The 16,367-nt window shown below is 42.4% G+C and overlaps 1 protein-coding gene across 1 annotated transcript in view; it reads left to right on the top strand.

Annotated features, from left to right (window-relative positions):
• PPM1L (protein phosphatase, Mg2+/Mn2+ dependent 1L) overlaps positions 1-9,601 on the top strand; it is a 254,980-nt gene extending 245,379 nt beyond the window's left edge. Inside the window, exon 5 of the mRNA XM_084847408.1 lies at positions 6,663-9,601. Coding sequence (XP_084703534.1) covers positions 6,663-7,009 — 347 coding nt within the window. The 3' untranslated portion in view covers positions 7,010-9,601. The remainder of the gene's footprint in view (positions 1-6,662) is intronic.
• Positions 9,602-16,367: the final 6,766 nt, after the last annotated feature.

The raw sequence follows: 16,367 nt of genomic DNA, 5'->3' as shown, positions 1-16,367 counted from the left end.
GAAGGAGAATAAAGCCTTGGAAAAGAGCCCTATTGTCTGCATGTTGATTCTGGCTACCTGAGGATTTCAGAAGGCGGTAGGGGCGACCTCCCAACACTGGCCCAGGGCATGGCTGGCTGGAAATCTGAACAGGACCACTCCACTTTGCAATCTTTTTTGCTGGTCGCACTTGTCTTATTTTTCAAAATGTAATCTAGGCTGATTGCTGCCACCAGCACATCTTACAGTAGCAAATTCCATAACTTAATTACATGTTGTACAAAGAACAGTCCTGAAGTTGATTGGAAGCAGGCACATTTGGGTGACTCAGGCCTAATATTATGAGGGAGGGAGAAAAACTTGTCTCTCCCATAATTTTATAATGGCATGTTTAGACAGAAAAAAAGTCCTACAGCTCCCACCATCCCCAGAATATCTGTGTAGACCAGCCTTCGCCAACCTGCTGCCTTCCAGATGTGTTGGAATATAATCTCCATCCTCCCCAACCAGCATGGCCAATGGGAATTGTAGTCTAACACATCTCAAGGGCAGTAGATTGGAGAAGGCTGGTGTAGACTCTTGGGATGCACAGACTCCATGTATTTATTTATTATTTATTATTAAGTTTATTCATCACCCATCTGGCTGGTCACCCAGCCACTCTGGGCGATGTACAGCGTACAATAAAACAGTTTAAAACAATAAAATTCTACAGTAAAAACATTTTCTAAAATACCCTAACCCACCCCAAATGCCTGCCTGAACAACCACGTTTTTAATGCATGGCGGAAGCTCATTAAAGAGGGGGCATGGCGGAGTTCCCTAGGGAGGGAGTTCCACAGAGTGGGAGCCACCACAGAAAAGGCCCTCTCCCTCGTCCCCACCAGCCTAGCTGTCCTGGCTGATGGGACAGAGAGAAGGCCATCCGAGGCTGATCTCGTTAAGCGGCCTGTCTGACTCCATGTAGAGTGGAAAGATGTGTTGGGTGATGGTGTCTCAAGCTGCATGTTCCTGATAGAAGTAAAGTTTATTCATGTTGAACCTTCAAATCCTTTTGACGTGAGCTCCTCTAGCAACAACATGTAGCAGTGCCAAAAACTTTAAAAAACTTTCCCTCTTTAGCAGCAGCTTGAAATGCACAATGTTTGGTTTTGTAATGAGAATTTTTAAGTGTTCTTTCAAAAGGCAAAAACATGAAAAGTGGTGTGTGTGCTTTTAAAGAAAACGATTTTCATCCAGCCCCAGGCAATGCCACATATGCTGTGTTCCAGTTTCAGCCTTTGCTTTACAGAGAGAGCAAAAAAGCCACTTTCTATTCATAAGTGCTGGCTATGCAGACTAGGATAAGCAGAGTCAGTTCCACCATCCGTTTCTTTTCTTGCAAAGATTTGGAGATTGGGGGAAGAAAGGGCCTATGAATATCACCTCTGTTTGCTACTGGTGGATGCTGTGCTCAAACATTTACTCTTGCATGCTGTGATTTCTGTTCCCTTATGATTTTGCCAATCATACTTGTGGAACACATCTATAAAGAGGTCTGTCATCCCTCCTGTATCTATTTGTTCTTTTCCTAGAAAGCTTTAACACGTTATGGCTTTCTATCAACGCATTGTTAAATAAAGCAGTGTAAAATAGCATGTTGAAACTGTGTAAAATAGCATGTTTGGCTGTGTTTCCATCAGCGATTTACTCCAACCTGCCTGCGCCATGGGGTCTCTGTGGTTCCATGACGTCATGGCCATTCTGCCCCAGTGTCACATTTTATCTCTGAAAACCCGCTTCTTTTGAGACTGCTTATAGCCTGACTTTTCCCGGTTATGGCGGCTCTGTTACTGACCTGTTTCCACAATCACACTGGGTTCTCTGTCTTAGCCCTGCCCATGGGGCGTGTAGCCCGGCCTTTGTGGGTGTGTCGTTCTGACCTCAGTGAACCAACGCTTTCCCTCCGTGTTTTCCGGAAGTTTCACCGCCATTTTGGAGCAGGATGCCGAGGGACCAACTTTTAAAACATTATTGAAAATAAGCACTAGAACACAGCCCATGACCCCAGTCAAGGGGTGTTTTTTCCCATTGTGCTGAATGAGGCTTACCCTCTCAATGACCACAGAAATGACAGAGAAGCCCCTCAATGGACACAGCACATATCAAAGCCCTCAGGCCTTGAAATGCGATTAAGTAATCTCGAGGCTTTGGTCCATTGCCTTAGGACGTAACTCCTTCACAGCTTCCAAACAGAGATCCTGTGCGTTAAAAGGGGGGCTGGTTTCGGTCTCTTTCCCATAACAAACCCATTACTGTCTTGTCAGAAGTATCTCCCTTTGTGGTCAATGAGATCCTCTGGGTTAAAATGGGGGCTAGTTTCCCTCTTTGTGTTCTCCTCCCCCCCTTTCCCAGCACAAGCATATGTGTGTCTACTCAGAAGTAACTCCCATTGTGCTCAATGAGGCTTGCTCCTGAAATGCAGGTGCATCTGGACTTTCAGGGGAGAAAAGGAAAGCCTTTTTAAAAATCCTGTACTCATCCATTAGCTTCTCCTTCTATTGTCCTGGAAACACAGCCGAGGAGGCGGGACCACCGAAGTTATGTGAAGGAGAGGGGAGGATGATCCTGGAGGGAGCAGTCAGGCAGAGATGAAAGATGCACACAGACGCTCCCGTTTTAGGGCTAAGAAAGAAAGTTGGGGGGGGGGATGCTCCAGACACAGTGCTTTGATTTTTCGCTCCTTCTCTAAAGCAAAACAAAAGGGGTGGGAAGCTAAGGAGGAGACTGGCCAGAGTGGGAAACTTCAGAGGGGGCGAGGGAGGGGGAAATCAGAAACAGGAGGAGGCAAGAAAACAGACGGGGTAAGCAGACCCAAACCACTCCAAAAAGGCTCCACCCAGCCATTAAGAGAATAACGTGATTAGGGCTCCGTGGGAACAGCGCAGCCCGCCAGGGTACAACAATGCTAGACTGGGTCCTTTGGGGACTGGAAACACACGAGAGAGAAAATGCGCTTGGGGAAACAGCGCAACAAAGTTGGAAAAGAAGTGAAGGCGATAGTATGGAAACACACCCTTTGTCTAGGCTTGGGAAAGGGTACCATATGGCCTTGAAGGCAACTGAGTGATTGTGAGAATCAGAGCTTATACAGATATGAAAAGAGAGACATTAGCATATGCAAATCAGTGTCCTCTCTTACCTTCTTTTTTGCTGATGCATTTCCTCCTTTTTGGTGGATGGCCATCCCTGCTAATCCACTATGCATGGTGTGATGTACGTTATATCTGTATTACCAGTATGTGAATTAGCTCCCATCCATCACTGTATCACAGCAAGCTGAAGACAGAGCACTCAAAGGAGGCATGTCCCATTAACTTGGAGGCAGCAGCTTCTTCCTAGTGTGAACAGCAGTAGAGATACTATCAGAATATACACATTAGAGGCTCAGCTCAAGTTTTCCTAGCCCCATCATTGCATTCCTTTTGGTGGCTGGTGAAGATCTGTCTGTTTCAGAGAGGTTTTTGGACTGGATAGAAACTTCTTAAAGAAACTGCTGATGGGGATGTTGTTGAGTGATATACTGCTGACTGTTCTTACCACTGTGTTTTCTGTTGTTTTGTTTTGAAAGTTTTTAGCTTTGTTTACACTGGGGTTTCCTCTGATTTTTCAGTCCTTAGCCACCTTGCAGGGTCTTCTCAGAGGAAAGGCTGGGTACAAATATATTAACAAATATTTCAGCCTTCCTACAATCCAAGCAAAGAGATCTTTTAAATCTCAAGAACCAAACCTTACCACACCCTCCAAAATACCGTCATCCAGCTAGGGGCTGTATACATGCTGAAGCAGGATCCGTAGTTGGCTGAGGAATCACACATGGAAACAAATACTGTGCATGATATTCCCTTTCCATGCTTGGCACCTGGGACCATACACGCAATGTTTACATGATGGGGGAAAGGGGCCCATAATAAAATCCACAAATCCCCTGACCCCTTTCATCAGGGTTTAGCCAATCATGCCTTCCCTATAGCCATCTAAGAAGGGAGCTGTTGGAAGAAGTGCCTCTCTCTGGTTCCCCCGTAATTTAAGTACTGCAGCCCAAGGGGACAGAATCCAGCTCTCTCCTGTGTTAGTTTCTATTGGCCAAAAAACCACCCCACCTTCTCTTGCTCATTCCCCTAGCATTCAAGAATGCATTTGCCTTCCATCCAATTATTTTGGATCCTGGCATTGCCTCGGATAAGTTTTACAGCGCTTTGTGAAGCTGCTCTACTTGCCTGGAAAGTTCCCTCAGCTACAGGAGGCTGGTGGCTCCGAATTTGGTGGGGCCATGAGTCCAGTTGGGGTTTCAGTCAGAACCAGCCACAGCTCTAAAAGAGCTACCCAAGGTGCTGAACCTTATCCCCAAAATAGGTTTGACACCTTGTATAGCTAGCTCCTTTAGAGTTCTGGCAGGTTCTGACTGAAACCCAGAATGGAACCACAGCCCCACCGAAATCAGAGCCACCAGCCTCCACAGCTCAGCTAGTGTACATAGATTCTCTAAGGCAGTAGGGACCCTTAGGATGTGGCAGGAGACTTTGATCAACAGGCGAGTGTATCTAGCCAAACCAAGTACATGGGGCATGCTAGATAAAGAGAGATCCTGTCTGGGGATATAGCATGGGTGGATCTGGATAGATAGTCTCTGACTCTGATTAAACAAAGCAGTAAGGAACTGGAGACCAGACTGCCCTCCTCAGCAAAGCACATAGTCACAGACACATGGAAATCCAGACCAGGAAAAGGGGCATAGGAGGTAAAAAAATAGAGGTAAGGGGGCGAAGTCATGCCATTATTTTAGCCTTCTACAATAGTTAAGGAGACCATTTCAAAAGGTAGGGGTCTGGGATCATGCTCCCCCACCTCTGGTAATTTGAGCACTGCACACACATAGCCCATTAAACACAGCTGAAATCCCGCCGAATGATTGGGAGATGGAGTGGAGATGTGGATTCAGTGAGCTCCACTTCTCATTGCTGCCCCTTCCCTGTCAAACCACTGTTTGGGAGACTTCCGCTTTTTAAAAGGGGCTACACAGGCACAGCCCCAGTTGTTTCCCATGCAGTCAATAAACATAATGGCATTTCGCTGATGGATTTTAACACAACTACAATGCCTCCTCCCTCCTGTGGTGCCAGTTCCTTTGCTGTTACTATTTGTACCCAGATTTTATTTCCCCTTTCCTTGCATTTTCTCAGCTGAACTCAAAAGCGTAGGGTGATTGTTTTCTCAAGACTTTTCCGGATCATTACCATTACAGCTCAGCCAAGGCCTCTCGATGGGAAGAAGGATAAACTTTTGTTTGTGTGTGTTTTTCTTTTCTTCGTGCTCTGGGGTGAGATTTTGGTCTCTATAAGAGTGTGTCTGATGTCCCATCTCCTTCATAAATCTTTGTAAGAGAGTGTGAACCTCTTCTGGAATTGTCCCAATGGGAGACAGAGGGCTTGATTAGAGTTAGAGGGCACATTGCCTGAGCACCAGCAAGATTTCCTGTATGGCAGCCTGCAGAGATGAAGCCTGAGTTTTCTTGCTGTTCAGCAATTTGTCATATTCATTTGGCGAGCTAAAAAATATAAAAATGTACTTGCCTCCAGGAATCTGTGTGTCAACCATTTCAGTACCGTTGGCATGGATACTGACACAACCCAACTCCTTATAGCAATGTTCGGATATTTCCTGTACTTCATGCATCTCTAGGATTTGAAGATATGTAACATAAAATGGATTTTTCAGTAGAACCAGGGCAGAAATAACTCCAAGAGGAGCATCTTCACAATCCAATTACTTTGGTTCTGTTAATATTTCATACTAGTCAATATACTTTTTTTTCTCACAGAGCATCTTTTTTCCTTTTCTTTTTTTAACAGCCAAACCTTATGCATGTAAGTCTCACAGCGTAAATGTGCATAGGACTGTCACTTTGCAATGGAACAAAATGCTACCCATGAGGGGATGCTACCAAAAATGGTTTCCCCATGTTGGGTTCTCCCCAAGCACCTCCCTTCCTGTAATGTGTATGTTTTTAATTTATTTTAATGCATATTTAATGCATTTCTTAGTCGCCTTTCAAGACTGCACCCTTCCCAAGTGTAAGTGTGGAATCCATGTTAAGGAGATGGAATGTGTGTTACCAGCAGCAGCCAATGAAGCTGAACAAGGGAGGGCAAACACAGAATATGATGACATCATGAGCTGGGTAAACATTCCTACACATTGCAGAGGAAGAAAGGGGATAACTTAATTCAGTGGTTTGATTTTTGGCAGCATCCCATGTTGTGAGTAAGGTGTAAATTCGACCTTAAAATATGGCACCCTGTAGGTCTGTACTCCTTGCTGAAGTTTCTGTTAAAATAGAGCAGAATTACAGTTATAATGGGATAGTTTTCCAAAGAAGAAAGTTGGTTCACAGCTTCTCCTTTTCCAAATGGTGTCCCTGTGGAGTCTTTTCCAATGTTTTGGCAACAGATGCACTGATGCATTATGGGAAAGGAGATGCAGAAATGTGAGGAGATGTGGAGTCTGGAAAAAAGATTGTAAGAAGCAATGCAAAGTAAAATAATTCAGTTTTTCTAACTAGTTTTACAGCCCAGGGGCTTGAAATGTCATACAGAAGCAATTTAATAGAACGTGTGCATGTTTGTTTGTTTTCTTTCCTCCAGGTGGCTTCATCAGTTTTAATGGTTCCTGGCGTGTTCAGGGGATCCTGGCCATGTCCCGCTCCCTTGGAGATTATCCGCTGAAAAATCTGAACGTTGTCATCCCTGACCCAGATATCCTAACCTTTGACCTGGACAAACTCCAACCAGAGTTCATGATCTTAGCATCTGATGGGCTGTGGGATGCCTTTAGCAATGAGGAGGCTGTACGGTTCATCAAAGAACGCTTGGATGAACCACATTTCGGAGCCAAGAGTATAGTCCTGCAGTCGTTTTACAGAGGATGCCCTGACAACATAACAGTCATGGTGGTGAAATTCAAGAGCAACAGTAAAACAGAAGACCAGTAAAATTTCTAATGTCCCTCTGCCTCTCTCTTGGCGAACTTCGTCATCAAACCTTTACACTTCAACACAGTAGTCAGCTGTAGCAAGTATATTAGTATTAAGACTGTACATCCAAAAAAGGAATGAGGAAAATCAGAAACAGAGCTACGCAGAAAACACATTCAAAACCGCTGGTGTTTAAAAAACACACTGGTGTTTAAAAAACACACACACACTCACACTTCCTTTCTTTGCTCCAGCTCTTTAAGGGTTTAAGCTTAGAAAACTCTTCCATTTTAAAGCCTAATGACTCCTGCTTCAGCTATTTCGAATAGCTGCAATTTCTTAGTGTTCACCTATGAGCCAGAGCAAGACAGGGAACAGCTTGTCGCTTGCCAGCAATTGATGGAAATTACATGGGCTTTTCACTGATGTAACTATCTCCATTCTGGCGTGCACTTTCCTTAATGCTACTGCTCTCTCTCTAAACTGCAGAGGTAGGAAGGCAGGTAGCAAGCATATTTGTAATTGTTGACCTGTGTTTTCATAGGAGAATGAAAAGGATGAGCTGGTTGGTACACAACAGGCAATCCTTCTCTCTCTTTCCATAGGTAAACATCCTTCCTGCCACATAATTAGGGACAAGCCATTGAGCTTTTCCATAGCTGTGTGTTTATACTGTCTGTGTGCATGCCTTTAATTATGCTTTGCCTTTTTTATCCAACCAGCAGATAGCTTTTGGCATTCTTGCTCATTGGAACATTGCACATTCATTAATCCTTACTTCTAGATGTGCTGTATGCCATGATTGGGCCATAACAGCACAAATTATATACACCAGAGACTGTTGTCGGGGCTGGGATGCGAACCTACTGGGGAAATCAACAGAGGATTCCTGTACAAGACATCAGAATTTATTTTCCATTGTCAACCTATGTCCAGATATGAGGTAGGGATGTTGATGCAAGCTGAAATGAGAACTTGCTGCCTAATTTACAGGAAAAATGGCAACAGCACCTTTTCAGAAGCATCAGTGCTTAGTGCAAAACATTGGCAAGGAAAAAATAATTCTGATAGCTTGGGTATTTCATGATGTAAATAGTCAAAGGTCAGTCTTGGGGACAAAAAGTGTTGTTTGCATATAGCTGTAATTTGAGCCTATGAATACTGTATGCTTCACGGTAGAAAATTGGCTTTTCCCATTCCAGTATTGACTGGTAATTTCAGAGTTACCTGGCTGCTTAATCTTCCACAGTGCTCATTATTGGATGATTCCATGGTCAAAGAAACAAGCAGGTGTTGAGCACCACCAAAGTCTGAGGTTGTTGTTGCGTCAGAAAATTTGCTTGTCAGGTGGTTCAGTTTTATGCCATAACCCAACAACAGATGCTGGGTTGTGGACAGGGTCTCCCTTCAACAAAGATCTGACCCTGAGGTCTCCGTTGAACCACTTTAAATACACCTGGACGTTAATGAACTCCTGCCTGTATTTAGAGATATACCATGAGCAGTGGCTCCAGTGTCCATTTACAGAGCCAGTTCTATATTTCTGTGAATGGAAGAATGATGGGTGGATGCTATCTGTTCATCTGTATGGTGTTGCCCTCCAAAAGAAAAGAAAAAGAATCTTATAGGCATGTGGGGTGTTGGGTCATGGCTGTAGAATGTAATTCAAAGCCCAATCCATGATAGGGCTTCTCATTCTCTTCTATGAAGAAGGAAACTTGAGTACAATGCCCTGTTAGGAGACATTTCTCTTTGGATGGAAGTGAACAAGAAGGTTATCAGACATAGGCCTGCAGACACTGGACCATGGCCACTCAGTTCTTATTGACGTACTTTGGTGGGTGGGATATTGCTAGGCTGCAACACTTCAGAAAGTGCTCTTTACTATCTCTTGTCTTTCTCTGTAGATATACATAGGGTCCCCTGAACAGGTAACGTCCTTCAGGGGCAGCAAGGAAGGTATCCTGTACTTTTCCTGAAACAGATGAGTGGCTTGAAAATAGGAAAGCGATGGATTTAGAGACCTAAATAGGGCTGGCCCTACCATTAAGCAGAACAAGGTGGCCACCTTAGGAGACAGATGCTGGGAAGGGAGGGGTCAGAGAGGGTGAGGTGTCGGAGGACAGAACTGTGTGCCACATGGCCTGCCCTGAACCCCTAAACTAGCCTGCTGCCCTTAGATGCAGTAGAGGATGCTATGCTGGTACCAGTGTTGAAGTCAGATACATAAAGTGAAGAGGGCTGCCATCTTTTCCTCGGCCTTAGGTGGCAAAGTGTCTTGGGCTGGCCCTGTATCCAAGGTGTTTGTTAGTTACCATTGCAGACTTCTGTTCCCCTGTGTATTCCCTTTGTCTGTCCTCTACTCAATCATATTGTGTCTGCTCTCAAAACAAGTTGACTTGTAAGTCCTAGTTTCAGGCCACCTGGTTGGGTAAATACAAATACAAAAAGACCCTCCCCATTCTTTTTTTGCTGACTGCATATATTAATATGGAGTTTCTTTAATGGAAAGATCTAATTAAAAGATACAACAGTTTTGGCAAAGAAAAAAATATAATCTAATGCAACAAGATTCTTAATTATAGCTGAACAGTTACATTACACAATGCAAATACTAAATCAAAAATTGAAATTGCTTCAGTTTCCATTTCTTTGGGTTTCTAAAACTCTGTTGTGCTTAAAAGGCTGTGAGATATATCGGGTTGGATCCAAATTTAGTTATGCTTAAAGTGCATCCACTGAAATCAATGGGACGTGCGTTACTCATGCATCTAGATGAAGTATGACTAAGTTTGGATCTAGTCCATGGTATAAAAGTTGTTAAACGTGAAGCCTTATTTTTCACTGCTAGTAGAAGTGTTCCACAACTATTGCTTCGACAATAGTGAGTACTGAGTGGTGAGTAATCAATACTATGCCGATTTTCCCATTTCCTATACGGTTGTCACTACAGGCATCTGACCTACGTATTGCAAAACGTGGCCTAGATAGCTGCAGACGAGGAGACTGGGAGCAGCTAATCCAGGGTCAGTGCTGGCTGCAGATTTTAGGAGGTCATGGGGCAAGATGTCCTCCCTGAGTGACCCATGATCACCCCTGCCCACATCTGTTTGCCTTCTTCCTCTGGGTCGTATTGACACTACCGCCCAGGAACAGAGGGCAAAACAAATGGTGAGTGCGGCTCCATCTCCTTGCTCTTGTCACTGGTTGCATGCTTGGAGAAGGCAGGTGAGCAGGCAGCAACAGCAAGGACGGGCAGGGCCAAGGCCTCCAGAGTCAGTAGCGGAACCCCTGCTGGGCTGTGGATTCAGCAGTGCCCAGTGATGCCAACCCAATACCAGGTCTGTCCAGGGTGCTTCCAGGTGTGGTATACCTTTGCTGATGGGTGCTTTAGATCAGGCTACTGGTCACATACAACCCACACCTTCAGTCCCCATGCTGTTCAGTCCAGATTGCCTTGGACAATTAGTTGGGATGGCACAACAGCCATCACACCAAAACAACAATGGTAACTTTAAACCTCAAGCAATAAGCACCACCTCTTTGTGGTTCATCCTGTTGCACTTTCTGGTTCAGCACTACCATCGCTGCCAGGAGCACCAACATTAACCCTCAGCAGCTTTACTAGGGATTGTTACCGACATATACCTCTTACCACTGGGTATAGTCATTTCGGAGTAAGTAAAACACAGACACCAAACACTGCATCTTCTGTATAGGTGGCAACAACATAAAGGAAAGCAGAAATATTCTGAAACATAATTGGAACCATCATCTACTGGGGTAAAGCATGCAAGGTCTAAAATTCACAGTTGGATCATAGTTATGCTCTCATAGAAGGAGATCAGTGAGAGCTTCCCATCTAATTTTTACTGCCATTATTTATCATTAAAGATATACGCAGTCAGTTCTGGCACAGCTCGTTGAAAGCCTGGTGTCATATTTCCATGGGAGTGGGATCAAAACTGCAGGGGCTGTTTCATTACAGCAAAGTAGTGAGAACTGTTTTTGATAAACCTGTGGGCCAATTCTCATTCTGTACAGTAGCAAAATTAAGATGTTTTTGCAAAACGTTGATGTCACTCTTTCAAGGGCTTTTTCACCTTCTCTCCCTTGCACTTTGCCTCTTTTTCAGCAATGGCCAGTTCTACCTTTGTCACAGTTTTGCTGTTTCTTCTGTGACTCATGACAGACTTAATGGATGGTCCCTGAATCTTTTGCAAAAACCTTAGAGACTGGCATCCTCTACCAGTATCTGCTTATAGTTTGCATCTGCATTGTCCTTATCTAGCTGGCTGAAGAGTTGATGGGTGTTGCTAATCTTTCCCTGTTGCACTAAACTTGATCACAGAATTTTATAACGCCTCTTATCAAGAGGCACTTAAATCTTTTAAGGCTGCTGTAATATTGGTTTTCAACTGGCTGGTTGCAGCTTGATGTAAGGTGGGTCACAACAGTGGCACCATGATAGTTATTCAGTAAGTTGTGTAGGGGACCTGATGCTGCAATGCTGTGGAAACTAAGCAGGGACAGACCTGGATGTGAAACCACTATTATGCAGAAGCATAATAGAAGTAAAATAAATTAAATATTGGGATGGGAGAAAGGATATAATTCACGATAGATAGAAACAGTAAAAGTAAAAATAATGTGCGGGGTCAACCACTAAAAGCAGCTCCATCTTGCAAGTTGCAGTTCAGGGTGTATTCTGAGTTTAGAAACACTGAAGATCCAATAGGTAGAACTGCATTTTCCTAAGAACCATGACCTAAAAATTAATGTAGGAGATTTAGGTTGCAATTCTGTACCCACTCACCTGAGAAGTTACCATTGAATTCAGTTGGGCTTCTTAATGCAGTGTTAACTCACTGATACAAGCTTTAAGATCCTCCAAAAGAAAGGAATTACTGATATTTGTTTCCCATCCCCATTTGACACTTGATCAGAAAATCAAAATACATGAGATCTTTACCAACTTCATAGCTATCAGGCATTTAATTTTTTTTTTATCCTAGAAGGTATTATATTATAGCATAGGACAAAATGATCAAATGGAGATGGAGATTTGACAACACTGTGAAAAATAATCAGGGTGTCACATATAAAATGAGCCTGTGTTTGTTAATTTGCATTCTGTTGAAAACAATTTTTAATACTTCAGGAGAGGAAAAAAATAATTGTTAACAGACAATAGCCTGCAAGCAATTACATAATACAGGTTATATTCAGTCAAGTGTTTAGAAAGGGCACATTTGCCCAGCCACATAGACATAAAGAAAAATGCTGCACACTGTACAGGAGTTCATTAGGAATTAATAGCTTCATATCCATATCTATAGACATTTATAGGAAAGGTTCCTACATAAGGAAATAACAACATAACAAGAGAACATAGTATGGCTTAATGAAAAAGCAGAAATTACTTGACTTAAGAAACATAATATTCCCATTGAAACGTGACCTGCATAACCATCTTTGGGGCATATCAAGTTAATATCTATTATATACAGAGGAATATTTCAAAACTGTTCATTCTTATGTACTCAGAGTTAACACATTCAGGAAAATATGTTCCTAGCCAACAAATAGCTTTACTTTGATGCTACTGGCTTGGATTCAGAGATGTCTTGAGCTAGTGGAAAAGCACTTGCACAAGACAGCCTCACCAAATTCCTCCAATTTTCTTGTCCTGCTGAAGACCCTGTGCCCCATCCCACACCATTCCAGAGGGTATGTCAACCCACAGGAGCAGCTTAAGGAAGCTGTAATTTGGGGGGAGGGGGAGAGCCAGGAAAGACCCATTGCATGAGCAGAGTTCTGCACAATATTCGCTGAATCCAACCTATTGAGTTCAAAGAGAATACTGCCAGTGCCAGACAATTAAATGGTGCTTTTAGTTCAACGTTTACAATGCTAACTTTGCTGCTGCAGTCTATGCAACACCTATCTAGTCCATGTATAAAGAATTGGCTGTTTATCCCAGTCAGTTTCAAATTCTGTTTTAGCCCAGTGCATATGTAATGTTTAATCATGGTTTGTTGCTTTAACCCTGGTTAAGATTACAAATGTACAGTGAAACCATGTCTTTGCTTGCTGAGCTAAGACCTGGAGGATGGGTATAAAGAGGCACTGTTGAAACCAGCTCAATGCCTTGCAGTCAGAAAGACTGGAGAGGCAAGAAAACTGTCCTAACCATGGTAACAAGTTCCAGAAGGGTAGCCTTAACCATTGTTTGCCCAATGCAGATGTTATGCTTAACTGTGATTAACACAAACCATGGTTCGTAAACCTACTTCAACTTATAGTTTCAAATCCTGTTTGTTACCCATCCTTCACTATGGTTAACAATTTAGACATATGCTTAAGAGGAAAAGCCATTTTTTAACTTTATGGCTAGATAGGGCCTGAGAAAGTGCAACAATGAGGTGGACTGCATTTTAAGTATCTTTAAAATCAATTTCAGGTAAAAAAAAATAATAAAGCCAGAGGAACTGTTGGAGGATACATATGAAATCTCTATGCGTACTAGCATACTTTTTGTAGTTTTGCTTTCCTGTTGTATTAAGGTGGTAGGAAATGCCCATTTCCAGCTGATGGGGAAAGAATAAATGTATTCAGTGATTGGTGTGAAAATGGTAGTGGATTTCCAGAGGGTGTTATCTAGGAAATGTTGTAAAGACAAGTGCATCTAATTGTGTACAGGAATTACACAAGCTATTCCAGCTGTTTAGGGAATTGGGAAAAATAAGTTTACAGTTTCTTCTATCAGAGCCCGTTGAATATCCATATCTTTGTGCAGAATATTGTGACCAACACAATATGCTCACCATTCCTACAAAATGGTCTATCAGTGTTTATTGTTTACTCAGTGAAAGCATTGGAACAGCTAGGTTAGTATTAATAACATTGCTAGCAAAATGTGCAAGCTATGCATTTGGGCTGCAAGCTATAGAAACATAAGTCTGATTCAGTCTCATTGAAGTAGGCACAATCCAGCCAAAATAAAGAACTTTTAAGCCTCCTTGATTTCAAAGGGAGTTAAGCATGTTGATTCACCTCTCCTATTGAAATCAGTGGGACATTAGAGTGTTCAGCTTCATCTGGAATTTAACTGTGTGTGCGAAATAAGAGGATCACCTTGTTGGTTGCAACCTGCACACACTTGTGAACACCTGTTGTTGGGTGCGTGTGTAGCTCAGTCATATAGTGGGTGCATATTACAGGATGGAAGTGCAGCGATGCCTAGGATTGTCATAATGAGGGGTGTACATTTTGGACCCTCCTTGATTGTGACAAATGGCATGTATCAGTGTACATTTGAACTGCCTGTTTACCCTGTCCATACGCCATGCAGCCCTGGGTATACCTACAGACAAGAGCACATGGATGTGTAGCCAACTGTGTGAAACAACTTAATTTCTCCAGATTGTACTTCTAGAACAAATAACATAGTCTGTGGTCTACTCTGAAAAGAGCTAACAAATAACCTGTGGTTCTGTGATGTTTACATGAATGCCAGGCTTATTTATTTTTATGATACTCATTTGCTCTGGTGACATTACTGGACCTGCAGAATTGATTGGTCCTTTGAAAGGCAGGAATATTTTTAAAGTTTTTGAAAAAAGATCTTGAAAGTGATTCTTTACTTTTTATCAAAAAAGTGCCCTATAATCTCTTTTAGGGAGACTTGAGGCCATATTGGTGTGCTATGGATAACTATGAATGGGATGTTGCAACTCCTGTAGTGGCATTGTTCTTCCATTTGAGGCAAACATAGGAAACCTATTCATGCATTTTAAATATAACCTTAGGATATAATATTATCCCTGGGAGAAGACCTTAGGAGCCAAAGGATATTGCGAATTTTCCTGTCCATGGACAGAAAGGGAGGTCTACAGGTGGAGGAGGTAGTCTACGTTCAGGTAGCAGAAAGATCTGCTGCCATCACTCCCCATCAGGGCTCCAACTCTGATGGGGACTGAAAAGGGTGGATTAAGGGTGGATTGGGGGAAGCCTTGGATCTGCTGGATCCAAAACTGCCCTCTTTCCTCACCTTTCCCTTACAAAGGGTATGGAACAGGGGGAGAACTCCGCTAACCTTGAAATGGGGGATATTTTCCCTCTCATTGGAAGCAATGGAACAGGCTGGCAACAGCCATTAACAAGAAAAAGTCACCACTACCTTTATATATGGTAGTTCTGCCTCCTTCCCCCACCACAATAGAATTGCTTTGCCCATACAATAATTTAGTGAATGAGTAGAACATCTAGGACAAAAGTATAAAAATCCAAGAATGTAGCAAGAAAAGAAGAGTCTGGATAGCATAGTTATTAGGGCTGCAAAGTTTAGGTGGATGGTTAGATTACTCAATTAAAAACATTTCCATTGATTAAAAAACTGAATCTGATTGATCAACCAGTAGATTTTTTTAAAATGTATTAACTATTTTTAATATAAATATTTGCAAAACTGTGGGTGGAAGACATCATTTTAGAAGAGGCATTGCACATTGTTCTCATAGGGCTGAATGCCTCTTCTAAGATAGCGTCTTAGATAGCTAGGACATTTGTGTGCATCATATAAAAGTTTTTTAAAAATCTTTAGGACTATTTTATATGCAAATGTATGCAGATTTAAACAAAACACCATACAATTAAGTGACTCTTATTTCTTTATGCAGTTGGCAGCTCTGGTATTTATAATTGTTTACAAACTGCAGTAAAGTGATGCTGTAACTGTAATTTCAGTTTGATTAAATGCATGAGGTTCATGGGCATTAGCCCAACATGTTATATCTTCCAGAATGTAATTCTCCATTAAAAAGTGAGTGTTCTGGCTGGGAAAAGTAGCCATATCTTAACTTTCCCAGCCATAAATGTGTCTGTCTTAAATTTCCTAGAAGAGTTGTTGCCCCTAATTGCAGAGTATTGTTTAAAAGCAACTTTAGCCGCTGCCAGGCATCTCTGTAGAACTAGTGTTAACATATGACCCAGTTACTTCCATAGGAACAACTGAGATTCAAAATAAATTAAAATAAGTAAAAAGGTTCTGGCAAGTTTCCAGTGAGAATTCTGGCTGTTATTCATGATCAGAACAATTAATAGTTCAGGCCAAGACTAAACCTTTTGTCCTGCCGCTTCATAAAAGCTATCGCTGTTGCAGTTTTAAATTAATTAGTACTATTTCTAGGATTACAGCCACAATCCTTACTCACTGTACCGAAACTGGTCTAAAATAAATTTGGGAAGTGTTGGCGGATATGCAACTGAATTCTCAGAGCCACTGTGCTGTCTCAGAAGTGAATAGGAGCGGGTGGTAGGGCCCCAGCACCACCATGAAAGGACAACTCATCCCCCTTGCAGTAGGATCTTCTAA

Source organism: Heloderma suspectum, chromosome 3 (genome assembly GCF_057233095.1).
Source record: "Heloderma suspectum isolate Gila_16-S chromosome 3, 16-S_ref, whole genome shotgun sequence".
NCBI lineage: Eukaryota > Metazoa > Chordata > Lepidosauria > Squamata > Helodermatidae > Heloderma > Heloderma suspectum.
Note: the sequence above shows the minus strand (reverse complement) of the source record. Positions and strands in the feature narration are given on the sequence as shown.